Source organism: Notothenia rossii (assembly GCF_949606895.1).
Source record: "Notothenia rossii genome assembly, chromosome: 8".
Classification (NCBI taxonomy): domain Eukaryota; kingdom Metazoa; phylum Chordata; class Actinopteri; order Perciformes; family Nototheniidae; genus Notothenia; species Notothenia rossii.
Genome location: NC_136906.1, coordinates 75,037,135 through 75,055,222, shown reverse-complemented (window position 1 = coordinate 75,055,222; position 18,088 = coordinate 75,037,135). Strand labels below are relative to the sequence as shown.

Here is an 18,088-nt window from a genome sequence, read left to right as displayed (position 1 = left end):
CAAAATATATATACAACCCTGTCTGCACAGCCTTCATAATAAAAGCCAGACCAAAAGAAATTAAAACAAAAGATGTAACCACCAAAACAGAGACAAAAAAAGCAGAAGTGAAACAAAGGAATAACTGCGAATTTTGTCTGACATTTTTCTTGAAACTAAAACTAACTTGTTTTAGCTCTTGAAAATTTGAAAATGGATTTAAATTAAGAAAAGCAGAATTGGGCCAAGAGATCAACACACATCTAAAACTGAACTGCTGCTGAGATGTTATTCCCTCTCTCGCTCCCTCTTGTTTTCTGTCACCATTTAACAGTCCACCATTGATAAAACGCTAAATGAACTCATAAGAACACCATAAGATCATCTGGTTTAGTTGTCAAATAGGTTCAAATGAAAACATACTCTTTAAAAGATCATAACCATCACAGCATTGCAGTGCTTTGAGTGCTAGTTTAGTTTTTGGCTGTTTTGATGAACCCTGGGGCCCCATGCAGCAAATTACAGGAATGCGTCCTGACCTAGGAGGATTTGTATAGACTTGATTAATTGGCATAACAAAGATTGCTTACGGTACAGAGCAGGGATCAAACTAAGAAATGAGAACTGCTGCATCACACCCTTTTCACCTCTGTAACATCTGTTTCAGGCTTTGCATGCTGGTTAGCGATTGTTCTGTTTGCTCTTTTTCTTCATGGTATGGCTTGGCTGTTAAATTCCATTTTGGTTGAAATATCTCTTAAACAAGTTCATTAAACTTGGATAATTTGAAATGAGATTTTTTTTACTTGAGAAAAGTAGCAATCTCACAGAAAATACTGGTAAAAGGCATGCATTACAACTGTGAGTTAAGTAAAAGTGCAATAGTATTATAGCACCATAATAAACATAAAGTAGTCAATTTCCACAATGGTCAGTTATACATGATGTATTATGATAATTGATGCAATAATGTGCTCATCACTTTAATATTGCAGGTGGTAAATCTGGGTTTAATTTGAATGCATTTACATAAATGTGTTTACTTTAGAAAATGCTAGGGTAGCATGTGGGAACATTAAAGTCTACATGATAATAATAACAGCAATACATGTTGGACTACAGGAAGATTAGCTGTGCTTAAGGGCACTGCAATGGGGATTCTTCCATTAAAATAAACCATACTTCTTTAGGACTTTCTCTCTTTAACATCCTCCCTTTACCCTTACTTTATATGTTTTTATGTGTCTGTTTTCTTTACATCTTTCTTTGCCCTACTTTCTCACTTTGTGGCAAGTCTGTACTCGGCAATAGAACTCAGGGCATACTCAACATTCCTTGGGAGTGTCTGGGAGTCAAACTACTCTGACAGGCGGAAGAAGGAAAGAAACACACACTCAAACACACATTAAAAGAACACACATAAGTAAGGGTGTAAATGCTGATACTCTCTCCGTGTGTTTCCAGTTATTAAAAGAGACTTTAGGGGATACATGTTGCCTCACAGTTCACAGGGCAGAGGATGTGGGAAACGCCCGTAACAAGCACACAAGTGCTTATATATGACATCACTTTGCCTGACTCACAGCTGGGATAGTCACCGCATCAAGAAAACCGAAACACACCCCGGCTAAGAAAGGTCCATATGAAACTGGCTGCCATATTGGCTCCTTATATACCTTCCATTCAGTAAAGTAAAGGGCTCTTTGAGCCTGAATGGCCGCGCAACGTACGCAGTAACATTTGCCCTTTCTGTCAGTGTAAGACACGCTCCTTTACCTCTATATTTTAGCAAGGATACCCAATCAGATTTGAGTGCTTGCTTAAATGACAGTACAGTTGACCAATCAGAGGCGTGGATTTTGACAGAAGGGGCGGGAGACAGGCGTGTTAGTGGAGGCCTAGGGTGTCGCCGTGGTGGCTCCCATTCGAAGGCGACGGCGGTCGTCTATGGTATATTTCAGCAGTAATCTCTCCAGAAAAAAAGGGCGAAATAACTCCGAGCAGGCAGTGAATTTACGTTGAGATTTTTCTTTTCAAATTCTTCTCGGTTGAGGTTGTGGCAGAGCTCTGTAATGACGGGGTGTGCCGAGAATTTGAATTAGCTCGCCGTTAGTTTGAAGAAAGAGTGAGTCGGGGGTAGAGAGAGAGAGAGAGAGAGAGGAGCCAGCCAGCCATTTTGTCCCGACTGTGTGGGAGAAAAGAAAGAGTGGAAAAGAGGAATCACACGGAAGGATATCCTTGTTTTTTCTGTTTCTGTTCTCATGCTGTAAAGGGGGAGAAAAAACAGTCGGGCTTGGGATATATATATAACTTCTTGGACACGGTATTAGTGGTGGTGGTATTTAGCCGACTAGCTTGCCAAGCTAATCAACACATCCCAGATTGTTAACAAGAGAACAGTTTGGCTAAGGAGCTGGCTTTAGACTGCACACAAGCGTGCTAGGGGAATATATACATATTTTTTTTGTATCTTATCTGGGGTAATCACAAGCTGTGTTTCAATGGCGAAGAAGACTTACGACTTGCTGTTCAAGCTGCTTCTGATCGGGGACTCGGGCGTGGGGAAGACCTGTGTTCTGTTCCGCTTCTCTGACGACGCCTTCAACACCACCTTCATCTCCACCATAGGTAAGAAGATACTACATGATGTGTTGCTACAGGTGTTTACTTTTTATTGTCATACCATCACCTTCTGACAGCTGGTAGACTCGTCTGACTTTCTCCTGGACATATTTGGTTAGCTATGCTATCGGCATGTTAGCTCCTCTCCACACAGGCCTCTCCTCTACTAGTGCCGCTTTATTAGCTCCTAGCTATACCCCCAGCTAACTGTGCTACTTTAATAACAAAACATGGTTGTTATGTGTGTTTAGCATGCCAAAAATGCCGAGTATAACCGGTTTATGTGCCAGAGGAATTGCTGTCATGGCACTTGACCCAGTGGCTAGTTAGCTAACTAGGCTAGCATTGAGTAGCGGTACAGGCAGGGCCGACTACTGTTACAAAAACACAAAAATACTATCTCAATATTACTGACAGACGTTTAGATCTTAATATAATCACACGTAACTCTATTGATTTCCCCCCTGTCATGAATCATACCAAAAAAAGTCAACAAATATTTAGATCTTTGTTCAGAATGATATATGACACACAAGTAAATTCCCTCAAAACCACTGATCTTTACTTGTTGAGACAAATTACTAAAATGAAAGTAGCAATTTCATAATATACATTTACTATGTTACTGGTAAGAACCCTGAATACAAAGGTATGTAGAAGTAAAAATGCATTACGAGTGAATTAGGTTAGTTTTTTTTTTTCAAGATGGATCTGTTTTAGATGTTTTATTAATATGTAGGCAATACTTTAAGAAGCCCACATTATTTGTACACATCGCCAGCCTTACTGTAGATGTCAAATAATTGTAGTGAATTGAAAAGTTAATATTTCCCCTCTGATGTGTAGTGGAAAATAAGTATGAAGAAGCTGACACTGGTACTGAAAAATACTAAAGTACCTCTAACATACTTTTCTAGAACTGCTCCAGAGAGAACCATAAACAATTCACCATGGTGGCATCATCAGCTTTCTTTCTCTGTACTTTAGCATGCTTCCGACATCACGCTCACATGAGTCAAATGTCAAACTGTGTCAAATCCCTTCAAGGCCACAGTGAAGGTTTCATTTACTGCTGTTGCTTAAGAGCAGTGCTGAGTAATAATGTAACATAAGATGTGTTTGCAATGCACTGGCTTTATATGCTTAATCTTTTGGACTAGCTTTAATTTCAAGCCCATCTTTTCTTAACTTGAAGGGTTGACCACTTTTCAGGACTGCATAATAACAGTGTTCCCAGTAACATCTAGGCCAGATGAGATTTGTTAAGGTGCAGCAGTAAACAACCGCTCTGTTGCAAAGCTTGCTGTCACATGTATCTGTTTGTTGATGTTTTGTTGCTGCTGCTTTGTCATCAGCATATAGTGTTTGTGTTTTATTATTCTCTCAAACGTTAGTCTGAGTTAAAGCCATTGGATCTCTGCCAGTTCACCCAGTTTAGGGAGAAATGTGTGTCATGGTCAGATGCAGATTTACAGGTTGTTCTGCAGTCAAAGACCTTTAGTGACCTTTGCTCCTTGCAGCAGTACTTCCCTGCCAAGTTTGGTTTCAAGTGTATCAATACCTGTAAGTGTTTGCAAGTATTTCTGTTACCTACGTTTAGGAAAAACTATCCACACCCAAAACATTCGAATAAACTCTAAAATAAAATGACGGATAACATAATTGACCCTTCTAAAATGTTTGTGTACGTGTTTATTATAGAAAGGCTTTCTTTCTTGTTGAGTTATTCCAAAAACTCTGGTAAACATAGGGCATTTAACTTTGACGTAAGTTAACAAGTTGTTATTATTAAGACCTAGGAGATAAGTCTGGCACGATACTGAAATTCGGGATTACGAAGCAACATAGTTCTCCTGGTGTCAGGACGTGAGCTGACAGTTGTCCCCTTTTTTAATAACTACCACAGTCACGAATCCTCTGTCTTAGCTTGTATTCAAAACAAAGTAACCTGCAACGTGATGAGAAGTTAAGGAAATGGAAAATATAATAATCTCTCAGCACATCATGGTTGTCAGGGAGCACTGGTTTTAAACAATATACATTAACTAAGTGAGAATAATGTGATATTACTCATTTTCAGAGGTACTTTATTATACCATGCCTTCCAAGTATCTTTGATCATCTTATTGTTATCATCTAATACTCCTAATTATATCCTTGAGGTGACATCTTCAGATTGCTGTTGTGGACTATCACCAAGTCAAAGAAAAGCATCAAATACTCATAACATTTGTAGCTTCTGTGCTTAAAAAATTGTGTAATTAACCCATTTTCTATCGGTCAACCATTTACTCTGGCTCTTATCAGTGTTAAGTTGTACTTGTGACCGCAACATATATGAACTTCATCGAGCTTTGGACAAATGTCAACACAAGCCCTTTGGTGTGTGCTGCTTCTGCGGCTATATACTTAGAGGGTACATCCTTTCCCCCCAGTATTATGTTCGCTACGATGTTAATGTTTTGGCAGACACTACTTTATGATCAGTAGATGCACCAAACGACTTAAGTGAATGCACTGTATTGCAGAAAGTACAAAATGTACAGTCCGAAGTTTGCAAAGATTCTGCCTCCCTTCCGTTCTTTGAAAAGCCCTTCTACATAAATCTGTTGCATCCCTTCGTGTCCGAACTGGAAAGTGTTATCAGAGCCAGAACTTTGCTGAGAACCAGCAGAACCAGGACATCATGTGAAACAGGAGTGTGGTCTTCTTCTGACACAGTACTCATACCTTTGGAGACACAGATGCACAGCTGCTTCTCAAAATACCCCCGCTGGAAAACCCCTCTCACTCATCCTCCTTATTTCCAATCCCTCGCTGCCCTTCCTCCTTGTTTATTTAAGGTTATTAAGGCACATTAAGAGTGCCGAATATGCACGAGGATCTGAAATCTCCTTTCACAACACGTGATTAATTTTGCATGGAAACTGGCGATCGCTGCAGTGGAATTCAGACTTGGGGAAGGAATGGTTCCTCCGGGATTTAAAAAAAGAGAGAGCCAGCCATAAACCATGCACTCTCCGTTTAAGACGTCCAAGTGGATTGTCATTCGCTTCAGTTGAAGAATGCCCGTCTTTCCAGTGATTGGGTGAACATGGGATTGCACAATGTACATATTTTCGTGTCAACTTGCCAGTGCACCTCACTGGGAGGAAGAAACGTTTCAATCCTTGATGGGAAGACCTAAACATTACCTCAATCCCTGCTGAGCTTGATTTTTTGGAACTTTTAGTAGAACATCTGTCAAGACCTCTTACCCCTTTTTACATGATTTGTGAATTGCTCATGTTAGAGTTTTAGAGGTCAGATATAAATGTCAGCCTAGTGAGTTGTGTCCTATCTGCAGAAATCTTTTCTCTCCGCTTTGTCTCTCTTAGTTTATATCCTTCTGTCCTTCCTCCCTCTCTCTGGGGAGTGCATATTATTTAGTGAGTCAGTCATTGGCAGCCACTTCCTTCATTATCGTATGGACCTGCTCCACCTAGAGAACAGCTGTTTCTTGGGACTTTTTAACCGACCACAATTTCTGACCAGAGCTGAACTGACAGCTCACCATTTAACTGGAAAACTCTTGGCCATAAAGTTCAAACGGTCGTGAATCACTGGTTTGAATTTAGCTTCCTCTAGAGCTCTACAATCGTGACAAAGACTATAATCCAACTAAAGCTGGCTAAATATTGTGATCACGATAATTCACGAGAACAGTTTGTGTGCACTTTACTTTTTCACCTTGTAATTTAACTTTTTAGCTGCAACTAGAAGTTAGGAGTCTTTTCTAAGGTTACAAATAATGATCGTTTTTTAAGTATTTTGATAATTTCCCACTTACGTTACTTTCTAGCTTTTACTGGGACCAGCTTTTCGAATGAGGCTTTTCTTTGGACTGTTGGTATGCAAAACCAGCATTTTGAAAATATCATTTATGGCTCTGGGAAAAATGGATTTGTCAAAGAATACATCTGCAGATTAATCTGAGGAGTAGCCGTAAATCTTTCATACAAGCACATCACAATTTGTCTTGAGCCCAAAGTGACGTCTTCACAGCACTTATTATTTGCTAGGTCACACCTACTCTCTAAAAAAAAAGTGAATTGCTTTTTTTTTATGTCGCAGCTCTTTACAACAATATAGATTTGAGATAATATATAGATAACAAGTATGTTGAAATATGAACCGGTTTGCTAAGAAAGACTTGATGGCAGCCAAAAGGAAATGCAGCAAAGCATTCTTGTATCAAACATAAATAGTCCAGCCCAAATGGAAAGGGAAATGAGTTTCCACATTAAAAAACATGCACACGTAGACAAAACTGCTCCCTGTCCTCTTACTAGCAACACTTCAACCAAAATTAAAAGTAAATTAAAACACTTAAAATATACAAAATACCGCAAATCTAACCAAAATAATCTTAGTACAGGTTTTTACAGTAACACGGTTTCTGTGTTACATGCAAACACATTTTTCCCCTTTCACACCAAGTACTTTGCCGTACTTAGTTCCCAGCACTTAGTACCCCCATGGAACTAAAGAGCAGATCGCGTTCACACCGTAATAAGTTATCTGAGGGAAGATTACCCAAATGAAGTCGCTGACGTCACTTTTTCTTCTTCTTCTTTGGATTTAATGGCAGGCCGCAAACAACTTCACAGCGTATACTGCCGCCCAAAATCCCCGGCCGGAAGTCCCCGGAGTTGGGGACTGGCTTCAGTCGAAGCTGCTGGGACTCCCAGCAGCTTCTACTGATGCCTTCCGAGTAAATCGCCAGAACGCCGACACCTCCTCATCTCCACCGCTCCCATGTTTTATTTTGTGTTGCCATAAGTTAGTCTCTCTCCGTTGGTGCGCGGGGCTAATGCTAATAATGCTAATGCCAGCAAATACAATGGCGGCTTCACAAAACTTTTCAGAGTTTTACGGGGCGTGGTTTGCAATTCGCCCAGCCAATCAGAAATTGGAACTTTTTTTCTCCCCAGGAAAGTACCTGCTCTCTAACAGGCACTAAAAAGGGGGGGAAAAGTTCTCATGAACTAAGTTTTTGGTGTGAACACAAAATCCCAGGAACTAAAAGGGAAAAGTACTCCGGTGTGAAAGCGCCTATAGTCACTGTCTCGGTGTTAACCTGATTTAACCTGGTTTTTGAGTGTGTGTAACTATTGTCATTCAGTTGCATATAGGCTGGAGGTGTGGGCATGGCGCTGCAGAATGAGGAAGAGAATGTTTTTGTCCCCCAGATGGAAACCCTTTCCATTTCCCTCTCCTCCTACAGTCTGTGATTTCATGATTATCGGTTTGGTGCCAAAGTCTGTTTTTAAAAACCCTAATTTCTGCTATTCACACACGACCCATTGTTATCGCTACATGTGCTTATTCATATGTTTGTGATTCATGTGTGCTGATTTGTCTTCTTTTTTGTTCACAGGAATAGACTTCAAGATCAAAACTGTTGAACTACAAGGAAAGAAGATTAAACTACAGATCTGGTGAGTTATTGGACAAAGTTGAGGTTCTTTGTTAATCATCTTTGAATTCAACCTCTTTAGTTTTGAGCTTGTTACATGACAGGGAACCATCTGTTTGACAAACCTCCCTGAAGCCCAGAAATATGCTCCAACAGGAAACGATCATCCGTCCATCGGGAGCTATCATTGAAATCCACTTCAGCTAATTTTCTTTAAACGAAATGAATAATATTTAACCTGCAGTGAGGTTTGATGCAAATAGGAATGCAGTTAACAATTATTTAGATTTTCTAGTAATCTTGCATTATTTATTGTTGCCTTATTGACTGTAGCTGGATATTATATTAGCTTCATGTTTAAATGATTCCAATGCGCTAAGTAGTTCAGATCCTAAAAGTCTCTGTAGCCCCTGTGAGCTGTGCATAAATACAATTTCACAGGGATATCTCTTACCAAATGTAGATTGTAAAATAGTTTACAGGCTTATGAAAATCACAAGCGGACATGATTGTAATATGATCTGAAACTTGATCACATTTGGATCGACGCAATCCTTTTAACCTCTTTGTGTTTCACTTTCTGTCCACATGACACTTTACCCTCTTCCTGTCTTGGCACATTACGTCTGGATATAATATTCACTGTAAAGCCTAAACACTCAGAAGACGTAGTAATGCTCAAAAATCGGTTCAATAAAATGTAACTTTCGCACCGCCAGCTTTTCTTTCCAACGTCATGGTTTGCTTTGCTCCTGGGCTTCCTCTCTCATTTCTGTGTGGCAGCAGCGATGACTACATACTGGCAGGGTTCACATGGAAAGAAACATGTCAAAGTTGAGGCGTGTGTCAGGTGTGTGAAGGTCACGCTCAGCCTGCGGTGGAATTGACTCGACTTGGCAATGCTTTAACAATATGTACTTTTACTGCTGAGTCACAATTGTGCTAAGGATTTAAATACTGTAACTTGTTTTCAATGACCTAACAAATGGATTTATCATTCATTTGACAGATACTTTATGATGGTATGTTACTGGCACCAATAATAGTCAAATGTTCACAACTCAGAGAAGATCAGATCAGACATTGAAGGCTACACTAAATCATATTATTAAATACTGTTGCTGGTGTTTTTTGGCTTTAACAAAACCTTTTCCATTTGCTAGTGATATATGATATGATTTGTATCCATGGAAAGTAAGAAATCACCGCATCTTGGAGCAGCATTTCTGTCAATCTGCAGATATTTTATCGCCATTTTCTGCTACGATTCAGTGAAAATCTGACTCGCAGAACCGTTTGTTGTTTGGGATAAAGGTTGGAATTAAAACAAGAAAAACTGTGAACAAAATTATAAATAAAATGTGTGTGTGTGTGTAGGGACACAGCGGGCCAGGAGCGGTTCCACACCATCACCACCTCCTACTACAGAGGAGCCATGGGCATCATGCTGGTCTACGACATCACCAACGCCAAGAGCTTCGAAAACATCAGCAAATGGCTGCGCAACATCGACGAGGTAAAACCAAAACCCACTTTCTCTCTGCGCTCTGAGCTCATAAAAGCTTATCAGGGATGTTAACAGGACGCTTTGTGTTGCCACTCCTTCATCTATTGTTTTTTATCTTTGGCATAATGACAAAGTGCCTTAAACTCTGAGGGGATGACGCCAACATGCTAACTGTGAGCTGAGTGTAACTAAATGAACTCAGCTGAAACACATGTTTCCTTCTGGCTCTGTGGGAGCAGCAGAACTGTTTCTCATGTGAATATCAGTGGAACCAGAAATTCAACTCCAGACAAAAACAAACGTTCTGTTTAGATTTCAGAAAGAGAAAGATGGCATGATGGCCCAGTAAAGATAATTATGTCACTATACACTCGTCACACGATCTAAACAATTTATAAATAAAAATGTAATTCAATACGTTCAGAAATCAGGAAGTTGGAGTTGATAATAGGAAACTTTAATATAATACGTTCTGAAACTCAAGTGTGCCACGATATATGTGGTTCTTGTCCAAAAACGTTGACATTGGATGACTTACGGGCAATTTCATTTCTTATAAGCTATACTTTCTGCCCTCCTGCCTCCATCAATTTTCTGTATTAATATATATAAATACACATTTCCCCCACAAAATGACAATTTCTGTGACATTTACTCATCCCCATGTCACCCCCCTAAAGTAACATTGATTTTTCATCCATATCCCTTCTGTACATGTAGTTGAACACAACCAAACTGTATTAAAACATTGATTTGTAACCTCAAAACAGCTGCAGTATTTTCTAATGTTGTTTATCCAGGTGTGTGCTAGGGCTGCAGCAAACGACTAATTTGATAATCGATTAATCTATCAACGATTAATCGATTATTCGGATCGTTAAGGTTTTTACTGTACTACTACTTTTATCGATAATGCTTATCGATCCGGTCCTTTAACGGTACTCTTAACGGTTCTTTCGAAAACAAATAAGGGTAAATGAACAAAATTAACATTGCTTTTTATTTAAATTAAATAAATAATATTTCACATCAAACGAAACAACAACGTTTTAACAAATCATATTAAATAATGTAATTCTTGAAAGATCTCATGAACTTCCCCACTCAATCTATCAAGACCCGAGCAGTTCTACCAGAAGTCCAAGGTAAAGGCACAGGCCGGCGCATACCGCCAATGGAATTCCCCCACCATATGAACTCTGACCCCTGGAGTGTAAAAGTGAAGAGGCACAACGTGACTACGTAAATGCACTCTCCTGAAACAGTTGGAAACAAGGTGAAAAGTAAGAAGTGAGAGACAGGAATATGCACTCCAAAGTGCTTTCCCTGTAGACTCGGGTGACCATTAAGACCAAGCGTAAAGAACAGCGGTCAGCAGGCCCCACGTTTAAGGAATGTATTTATTTAATTTTAATCCTAATCTTAATTTTTCATAACTTTTGAAATATTTTTTTATTTTTTATTTCATAGATCTTGATTCATTTTTTTGACACATCCTCAGTTGTGGACCTCGGGATCATCGAGTGTTTCGGCCATTATCACAAGATACTCCCCCCCCAGGAGGGCCCTGTCGGGGTGATCAAATCCCGCAGTGTGTATCTTTGACAATTGGAGTTAACCATGTTTGTCAAAATTAGGAATTTATTAGTCTATTTAAAGAAAGCTAAGTTTCAAGATAATTGCCTGTGTCCCATACAACGCACAGAATAGCTGAAACTTTAACAAAATAAATAACTCAGTTACCTCTAATCATTAACCCATGTTTGTATCATTGAGTGAACTCTGTGTGTTGCTGCCAGCATTTCCGCCAGGGGGGCGTCTTGGCGGCGAAACTGAGGCTCCGTGGTAAACTGTGGTAACATGAAGAGCCGTTTTGGGAGCCGATACAGCCGGCGCTTTAAGAGAGCCGATCCAAATGATCCGGCTCACTAACTTAAAAAGACAGTATCTATAAAGGATGGCTCAAGTCAAAATTCAAAACCCCCCCCCCCCCCCCCCCCCCCTGCTCTCGGGGTGGACGCCCTCTCAGCCCTGGTCTGGCGGAAACACTGGTTGCTGCTAGCACACGTAACACCTGCCGTGGAAACGTTACTCGTGGACGGGCTACAGAGCTACTAGAAAGACATTCCTCCATCTGGATGTGGAGCACTTTTGCTAAAGGTTTAGACAAATTGCTCGTGTTACCGCCCTTAGATACTAAACTCTTATTGCACTTTAGGTAACGAGCATTGTCCACATCGAGACGGGTAAAGTTTAACCACACCGTGGAGCGCGTTCTCTCCGCCATCTCCTCCGTGTGTGTGTGTTGCTGCATGTAGCAGAGTGTGTGTGTAAACTGCCCCGCCCCCTCGCACACAGACGGGGGAGAGAGATCTCTCGTCTGGATTGGAAAGATCGAAAATACAAAAAATAATCATAGACGCATTTTGTAGTCTTATTGCATATTAGAAACTGAGTTGGCGATATAATGTTTATGTAGCAATAATACATATGACATAATGTTTTAAATGTCTCCTGTACCGATAACGTGATGACGTCACCAACGAATCGACGACTGATTTTGTTGGCAACTAATTTGGTCATCGATTTCAGTCGATTAGTTGTTGCACCCCCTAGCGTGTGCTCAGTATTTCCCAAACACATGCCATTTCGTTAAAAACCGTAACATTTAAAACGCATAATATAAAGCTTTACCCTGTTTGTAAAGTGTAGGTGTTTAAGTAGCTACACTCTCACTTTAAGAGCTGCTAAGTTAATCTAATAGGGATCGCAGACTAAAGTAAAATCCTCAGTTTTGACTTCCCTTCTCTTTGTTTTCCTTTTGCCTTGCACCTTTCATTGTTTGCTATTCTGATATCTTACTCCTCCTTATCTCAGCAGTGATATTAAAATGCTATTGCATGACTAATCTTAAGGGATCCTTGCCAAAGCAAACGCATACCACTATTACTGCAACAGTTCCAACTCATTATCTATCTTTATTATTCCTGCCTGCTCAAACACATACAACTACGACACCTGACCAGTATGAAGGTGTGAGACGTCTGAACCCTTCATTGTAATGTTTCTCACTGTTAGAGAGCTGTAAGGACAAGCAGGGTGTCCGCGGGGTCTTAAAAAGTATTGAAAAAATATCAAACGGCATTTGTAGTGTGATTCTGTGTAGTTTATTTATGGCATCCCGTTGGATTTGACGTCACCTGAACAGGACATCGCACGCTCACTGCTTGATAGCGTGAAGGCCCGTTTACGCCGGTTGTTAAACAACATCGTTATGGGGAAATGCAAGTCTGCGTCTAAATGGTTGGAAGATAAGGAGGAAGGACAATCAATACTGTATATAGTCAATGTGAGGTAAAGTGTGTCGCCAAGGTAACCGGTTAAAACTCAAAGTGGCCATGAGGTCTTAAAATGTATTACATTTGACTTCAGGATTCCTGCACATATATTCAATCTTTATTTCAGACTCAAGGTCCATATCACATACAAAAAGACAAGACACAAATCAATAAATAGATAAATATACCCTACTACTACTACTACTACTACTACTACTACTACTACTACTACTACTACTACTACTACTACTACTACTACTACCAGAAAAGCTACTCGTAGAGTAATAAAAGTACAATCTTGATCAGTAGTTTACAACCTTATATTGTCATTGCCCTCAAAACAAAGATTTCTGGAGCAAGTTTACAAACATTTGTGACCGCTTCAACCAATGAGTGATTTTGCTCTGGTAGTTTATCGATCAACAGTCGGATAAAAATCCACTTTTTTTTTAAACGTGAGGATTTGATGCCGCTCGACTGACATTCACAAAAGTAAACTGAGCATCTCTTATCTGTCGCTGTAATCAGAGATGAAGCTACATGTATTCAAAGACAACTTTGATGTCAATCTTTCAGTTTGTGTACAGACAGAGAGATCGAAATACCGTTACCCACAACCCCGAATACAAAAACATATGACGCTGATATGAAACATTAATCTAATAATCTACTCTTTCCTCTTTTATCTTTTTCAGCATGCAAATGAGGACGTTGAGAGGATGCTGCTAGGCAACAAGTGTGACATGGAGGACAAGAGGGTCGTACCAAAAGCCAAGGGGGAGCAGGTGAGATGGTGCAGTCCACTGCAGCAGCTGTTACTTCATCATCACTGTCCTGCCTTCTGATTGGCTGATCTTCTTTTACTGCTATCCAGTTCATGGACCTGAACAAGTTGATTTACTCCCCTGCAGTTAATCACATCTATTATGTTCAAGACTTGTAGTCAAATTGCCCCATGAATCCTCATATATTCTCTGCAGGGCTCAAAACAAAGTACTGCATTGTTTTGGAGGATATAGAATTGATTTAAAGGTGGTGTAAAAGATGACAGAGGAAATATTGTTGCAGACAGAGCTGTTTAGTATATCATAAATACATGGGATGGTTTATGTCCAGCTATAGGCATAGACATTCAATCTGTATGCAGACATTGTATGTATTAGAAAACGTGTTGAATGGGCTTCTTGTCAAAAACACATATCACTTTTATGATCCATCATGTAATAAACAAATGTATATATTTTCATACAGACCAGGCGGTGATTTGTCGGCGCCTACAAGCGTTTTCATCATAGATTAATTTACCCAAAACACACAGACAATAACACTAGTGATAGGATGGTTAGTTTAGCTGCTTGAAACACATACTGTACTTTGACACAGGATAATGGCTGGAGCATTCAGGATTAAATCTAATTTCACAGGTGAAACCGAACGTGGTTGTTTTCTTTAAATTCTTCACCTCGCTGTAGAATAATGTAGCTTTGTCATCCGTCTGTCATTTGTTAAACCACCATTACATCTGTGTATGTACTGTAAATAAGTGTCATTTAACACCACTGTAAGGTGCGGGGAAAAGTTTAAAAAAAAAACATGCTATAGGAATCCTGCATTACGTGAGTTTTCCTAAACATTTAACACATTGCACACAAAATGGCACCCATCTACATATCCAGGTTAATCACCAGGATTCAGATTCTCAAAGATTGCAGTGATGACTTCCTTGTCTTCTTGCAAAGTGTTAACACTTGAGCCTAAATCCTTTTTTATTTCTGTGGTCAAGCACACAACACCTCCCCCCCCCCCCCCCTCATTGGAAAATGTATTTTCTTTGTTCCTCTTAGTGTGTGTGTGTGTGTGTGTGTGTGTGTGTGTGTGTGTGTGTGTGTGTGTGTGTGTGTGTGTGTGTGTGTGTGTGTGTGTGTGTGTGTGTGTGTGTGTGTGTCAAAACGAACTAGCAGTGACTAGTCGGTCTGCAGATTTAGCAACATCAGATGTGCTTACCCACACACACACCCACCTGACTGTGTGTCGGTCACAGCAGTGATACCTGATCTCTGTTCTGCACACTTTATTTTTGGACTGAACTTTATTAAACTTAAACCACACTTGTCGTTCTAACTGGCTGTTTGTTCTCCTCAGATTGCAAGGGAGCATGGCATTAGGTTTTTTGAGACGAGTGCTAAGGCCAACGTCAGCATCGAGAAGGCTTTCCTCACGTTAGCAGAAGACATCCTCAGAAAGGTGAGTGTATGTGATCGATAATGATTTTTTTTGTGGCCCAATAGTATTTCCTGGGATACCTTTATAACTTCAAATAAGATCACACTTTGTTTATCTCTGAGTAAAATGACTGTGTAGCAATGCAAAGTAGGTACAGTGAAAACGTATAGTGCAAATATACAACTCTAAAATAACTAATGTATTTATTGTATTTTATAGATTGAATAAGGGGGAACAATCAATGTGTTTATCTGTATTTATAAAATCTAAATGTATCAATCTGTATTATTAGTATTCACAATACTCTCCAAGAAGCAATTTAATAGCTTTGCTCTTCTAGGAAAAGCTAATTTAGCGCCAGTCAGATGCTAACTGCACTTTGAGATGACGTTTGTTTAAAGTGTGCTATATAAATCAAATTTATTATTATTATTATGAACTGTGTTTCTACTTTTAAGTGTAACTAATGTGTTGACAGTTGGTCTAAAACTTAAGATGTCAATTATCATTAAAAAAAAAAGGCGAATCTCCCACTTAGCCCACGTTATAAAAGTTAAAGTAAGTCGATGGAAAGTCAGTGTTTTTATTACTTGTGTTCATTTGTCATTTTAAGCTAGATAATAAGTCGATCCCTTACTGTGATAATGAACATATTTATAATAATCATGATTCAAAGATCAACATTAATAGGAACAGGTGATGAAATAAACAAAAAGACAATCTACATGGTTTCTCTGGGTATAAAGGAATAAAACTCAAATTCCCTCGTTGACGATTTTATGACATTTTAACGTGATGATAAAGACTTTTAGAGTCTTGAAATTATTAGTTGAGGTACCTTGAAAGAGCTCTTAAAAAGCTGCACCATCGTTATAATTACTCATATCTTCTTTTATGTGTGTGTTTTGTCCGACAGACGCCTGTAAAAGAGCCCAACAGTGAAAACGTGGACATCAGCAGCGGAGGTGGAGTCACAGGCTGGAAGAGCAAGTGCTGCAGTTGAACAAGTCCTCGGTTTCACTCTCACACACACACACTAACGCACACACACAGACAGACACACACACATATTCAGTTTCTCTCTCTCTCTCTAACTGCTAACTCTAACTCTTTCGCTCTCTAACCTGTCTCATGAGTTTTTCTTGCACACTGACACTGTCTGTCTCTTTATCAGAATAAAACAATAAAACACTTCACTCTCTAATCCCCCCCCTCCTCCCCCCCCCTACACCATATTCTTCCACTCTCCATCTGATGATCATTTTTATTTCTGATAAAAAGAGAAATCCAGTCACGTTTAATGTCATTTGTTTTAAAAGTTGTTAAAAAAAGAAAGAAAAAAAAAAGATAAAGAAATAATGTGTGAAAAGATAAGCTCATATTTTTAATATTTCCTTTGCCTGAGCTCACCTGGTTGGACACCCCCACCCTTAACCCCACCCTCACCCCCCACCCACGTCACTCACTTTCGGTCAGAGGAAATCTAAATAAAAGAAAAACTAAAAAAAGACAAATGTAGGATTAACATTTTGTACACTTTTCTGTTGTCTAATCGTATTTGATCATTTACAATTTGTTACCAAGTGACAGAGGCGTGGCTAGCTCCTTTTGTATGTGGGGGTTTATTTTGTCCTGTGCCTTATATGGAAGACAGGGGCGGGGCTAGTGTTGTGGGCGGGGCCACATCCACCCAATGAAATTACAGTTTAATAATCTGTCGGCTCTGTCAGAGGACGCCGCAACTGAAGCGGGAACGTTTGAATTTCTCCTCCGGCCAAGAGAACGGCATTATACAGTATGTCCTGTTATTGATGTTTTTATTTTTATCTGTATGATTTATTTTACTTTTATTTTTTTTTCCTATTTGGGTTTGATTTATTTTTATTTTGTTTGCTGCATGCAGATTTCTTTGGGTTGGAAGCGTTTCTGTAACGTTGTGTAACGTTTGCCACTGGGTAACTGTGGGCGGGAGGTACACAAGTTCTCTTTGGAAATTCAAACAGTTTTGCAGATCCATTAAAAATAAGCTTGTTTAAGTTAACTTGTTTTGTCCTCAATGATGTGCTCTTTCATGTGTCCTTTCATGTCTAATTATTATTTAAAATACTGTCCGTTTGAGGGCTTAACACTCAGGGAAACTTTGAATTATGATATTTAATTTGAGGGACTTATTGCATCATTCTCAATTTAATTGAATTTCATGAAAAAGTAATGGTACAGTATTTCGAAAATATGAGCCATAGTAGACTTGTAGACATAGTCTCCCCATTGAAGTCAATGGGGAGAGAAAGATTATTTCGATCTCCTTTGAATTGTGCCACGAATTACACATGTTTGTCAATCTTAAATAATTTCCATGTCAAAAAAGTCACAGATTGTCGTAAAACTGTTGAAATATAAGACTATGAAAAATACTCAACTAGAAAGACTACAAATCCCAGAATCCAGTCCCTCATGCTGGCTCTAAGGAACCGACTAACTCCCCTTGTGTGTATGTACAGCTCTCAACACGCCCAGACTTGTAGTGATTTTCACCTCTTTTAATACTTTTCGCCTCATTCTGAAAGAAAGAAGTGAAATGTGCCAACGTGACGGCCGTCTTGGTGTGTGGTGCGAGACGGGAGATGTAGTTCATGGAGCGGTTTCACACAAAAACAGTTTTACGACACATTTAAAAAAAATGTTGAATTGCAAAATTATCCTTTAAATTGGCAAACATGTGTAATTTATGGCACAATTCTAACGGGATCGAAAGATAATCTTTCTCTCTCCATTGAGCTCAATACATACTTTTTTCCGTAATAAGGTCCCATGGAGGTCCCTTGAATGCAACATTTATATTAACGTTTTCTGGCTCTGATGGCACTTTTAGTCAAACAGATTGGATATGTTGCTACACTAGACAAGGACACATTTATATTGGATTTTTGTCCACCTTCACTTTCATAAGGTAATATATTT

At 39.4% G+C, this 18,088-nt stretch overlaps 1 protein-coding gene across 2 annotated transcripts; it reads left to right on the top strand.

The window, feature by feature from the left end:
• Nucleotides 1-1,882: 1,882 nt before the first annotated feature.
• rab10 (RAB10, member RAS oncogene family) lies at nucleotides 1,883-17,168 on the top strand. 2 transcript variants are annotated; one of them, XM_079643248.1, is made up of 6 exons: nucleotides 1,883-2,607; nucleotides 8,021-8,081; nucleotides 9,437-9,575; nucleotides 13,600-13,689; nucleotides 15,047-15,154; nucleotides 16,044-17,168. In XM_079643248.1, exons 1-6 carry the CDS (start codon nucleotides 2,481-2,483, stop codon nucleotides 16,128-16,130), a joined length of 612 nt encoding a protein of 203 aa, XP_079499374.1. In that variant the 5' UTR covers nucleotides 1,883-2,480; the 3' UTR covers nucleotides 16,131-17,168. The 2 variants fall into 2 exon arrangements, with proteins under 2 accessions (XP_079499374.1, XP_079499375.1); XM_079643249.1 differs by having other exon boundaries at nucleotides 1,890-2,607; nucleotides 15,047-15,148.
• Nucleotides 17,169-18,088: the final 920 nt, after the last annotated feature.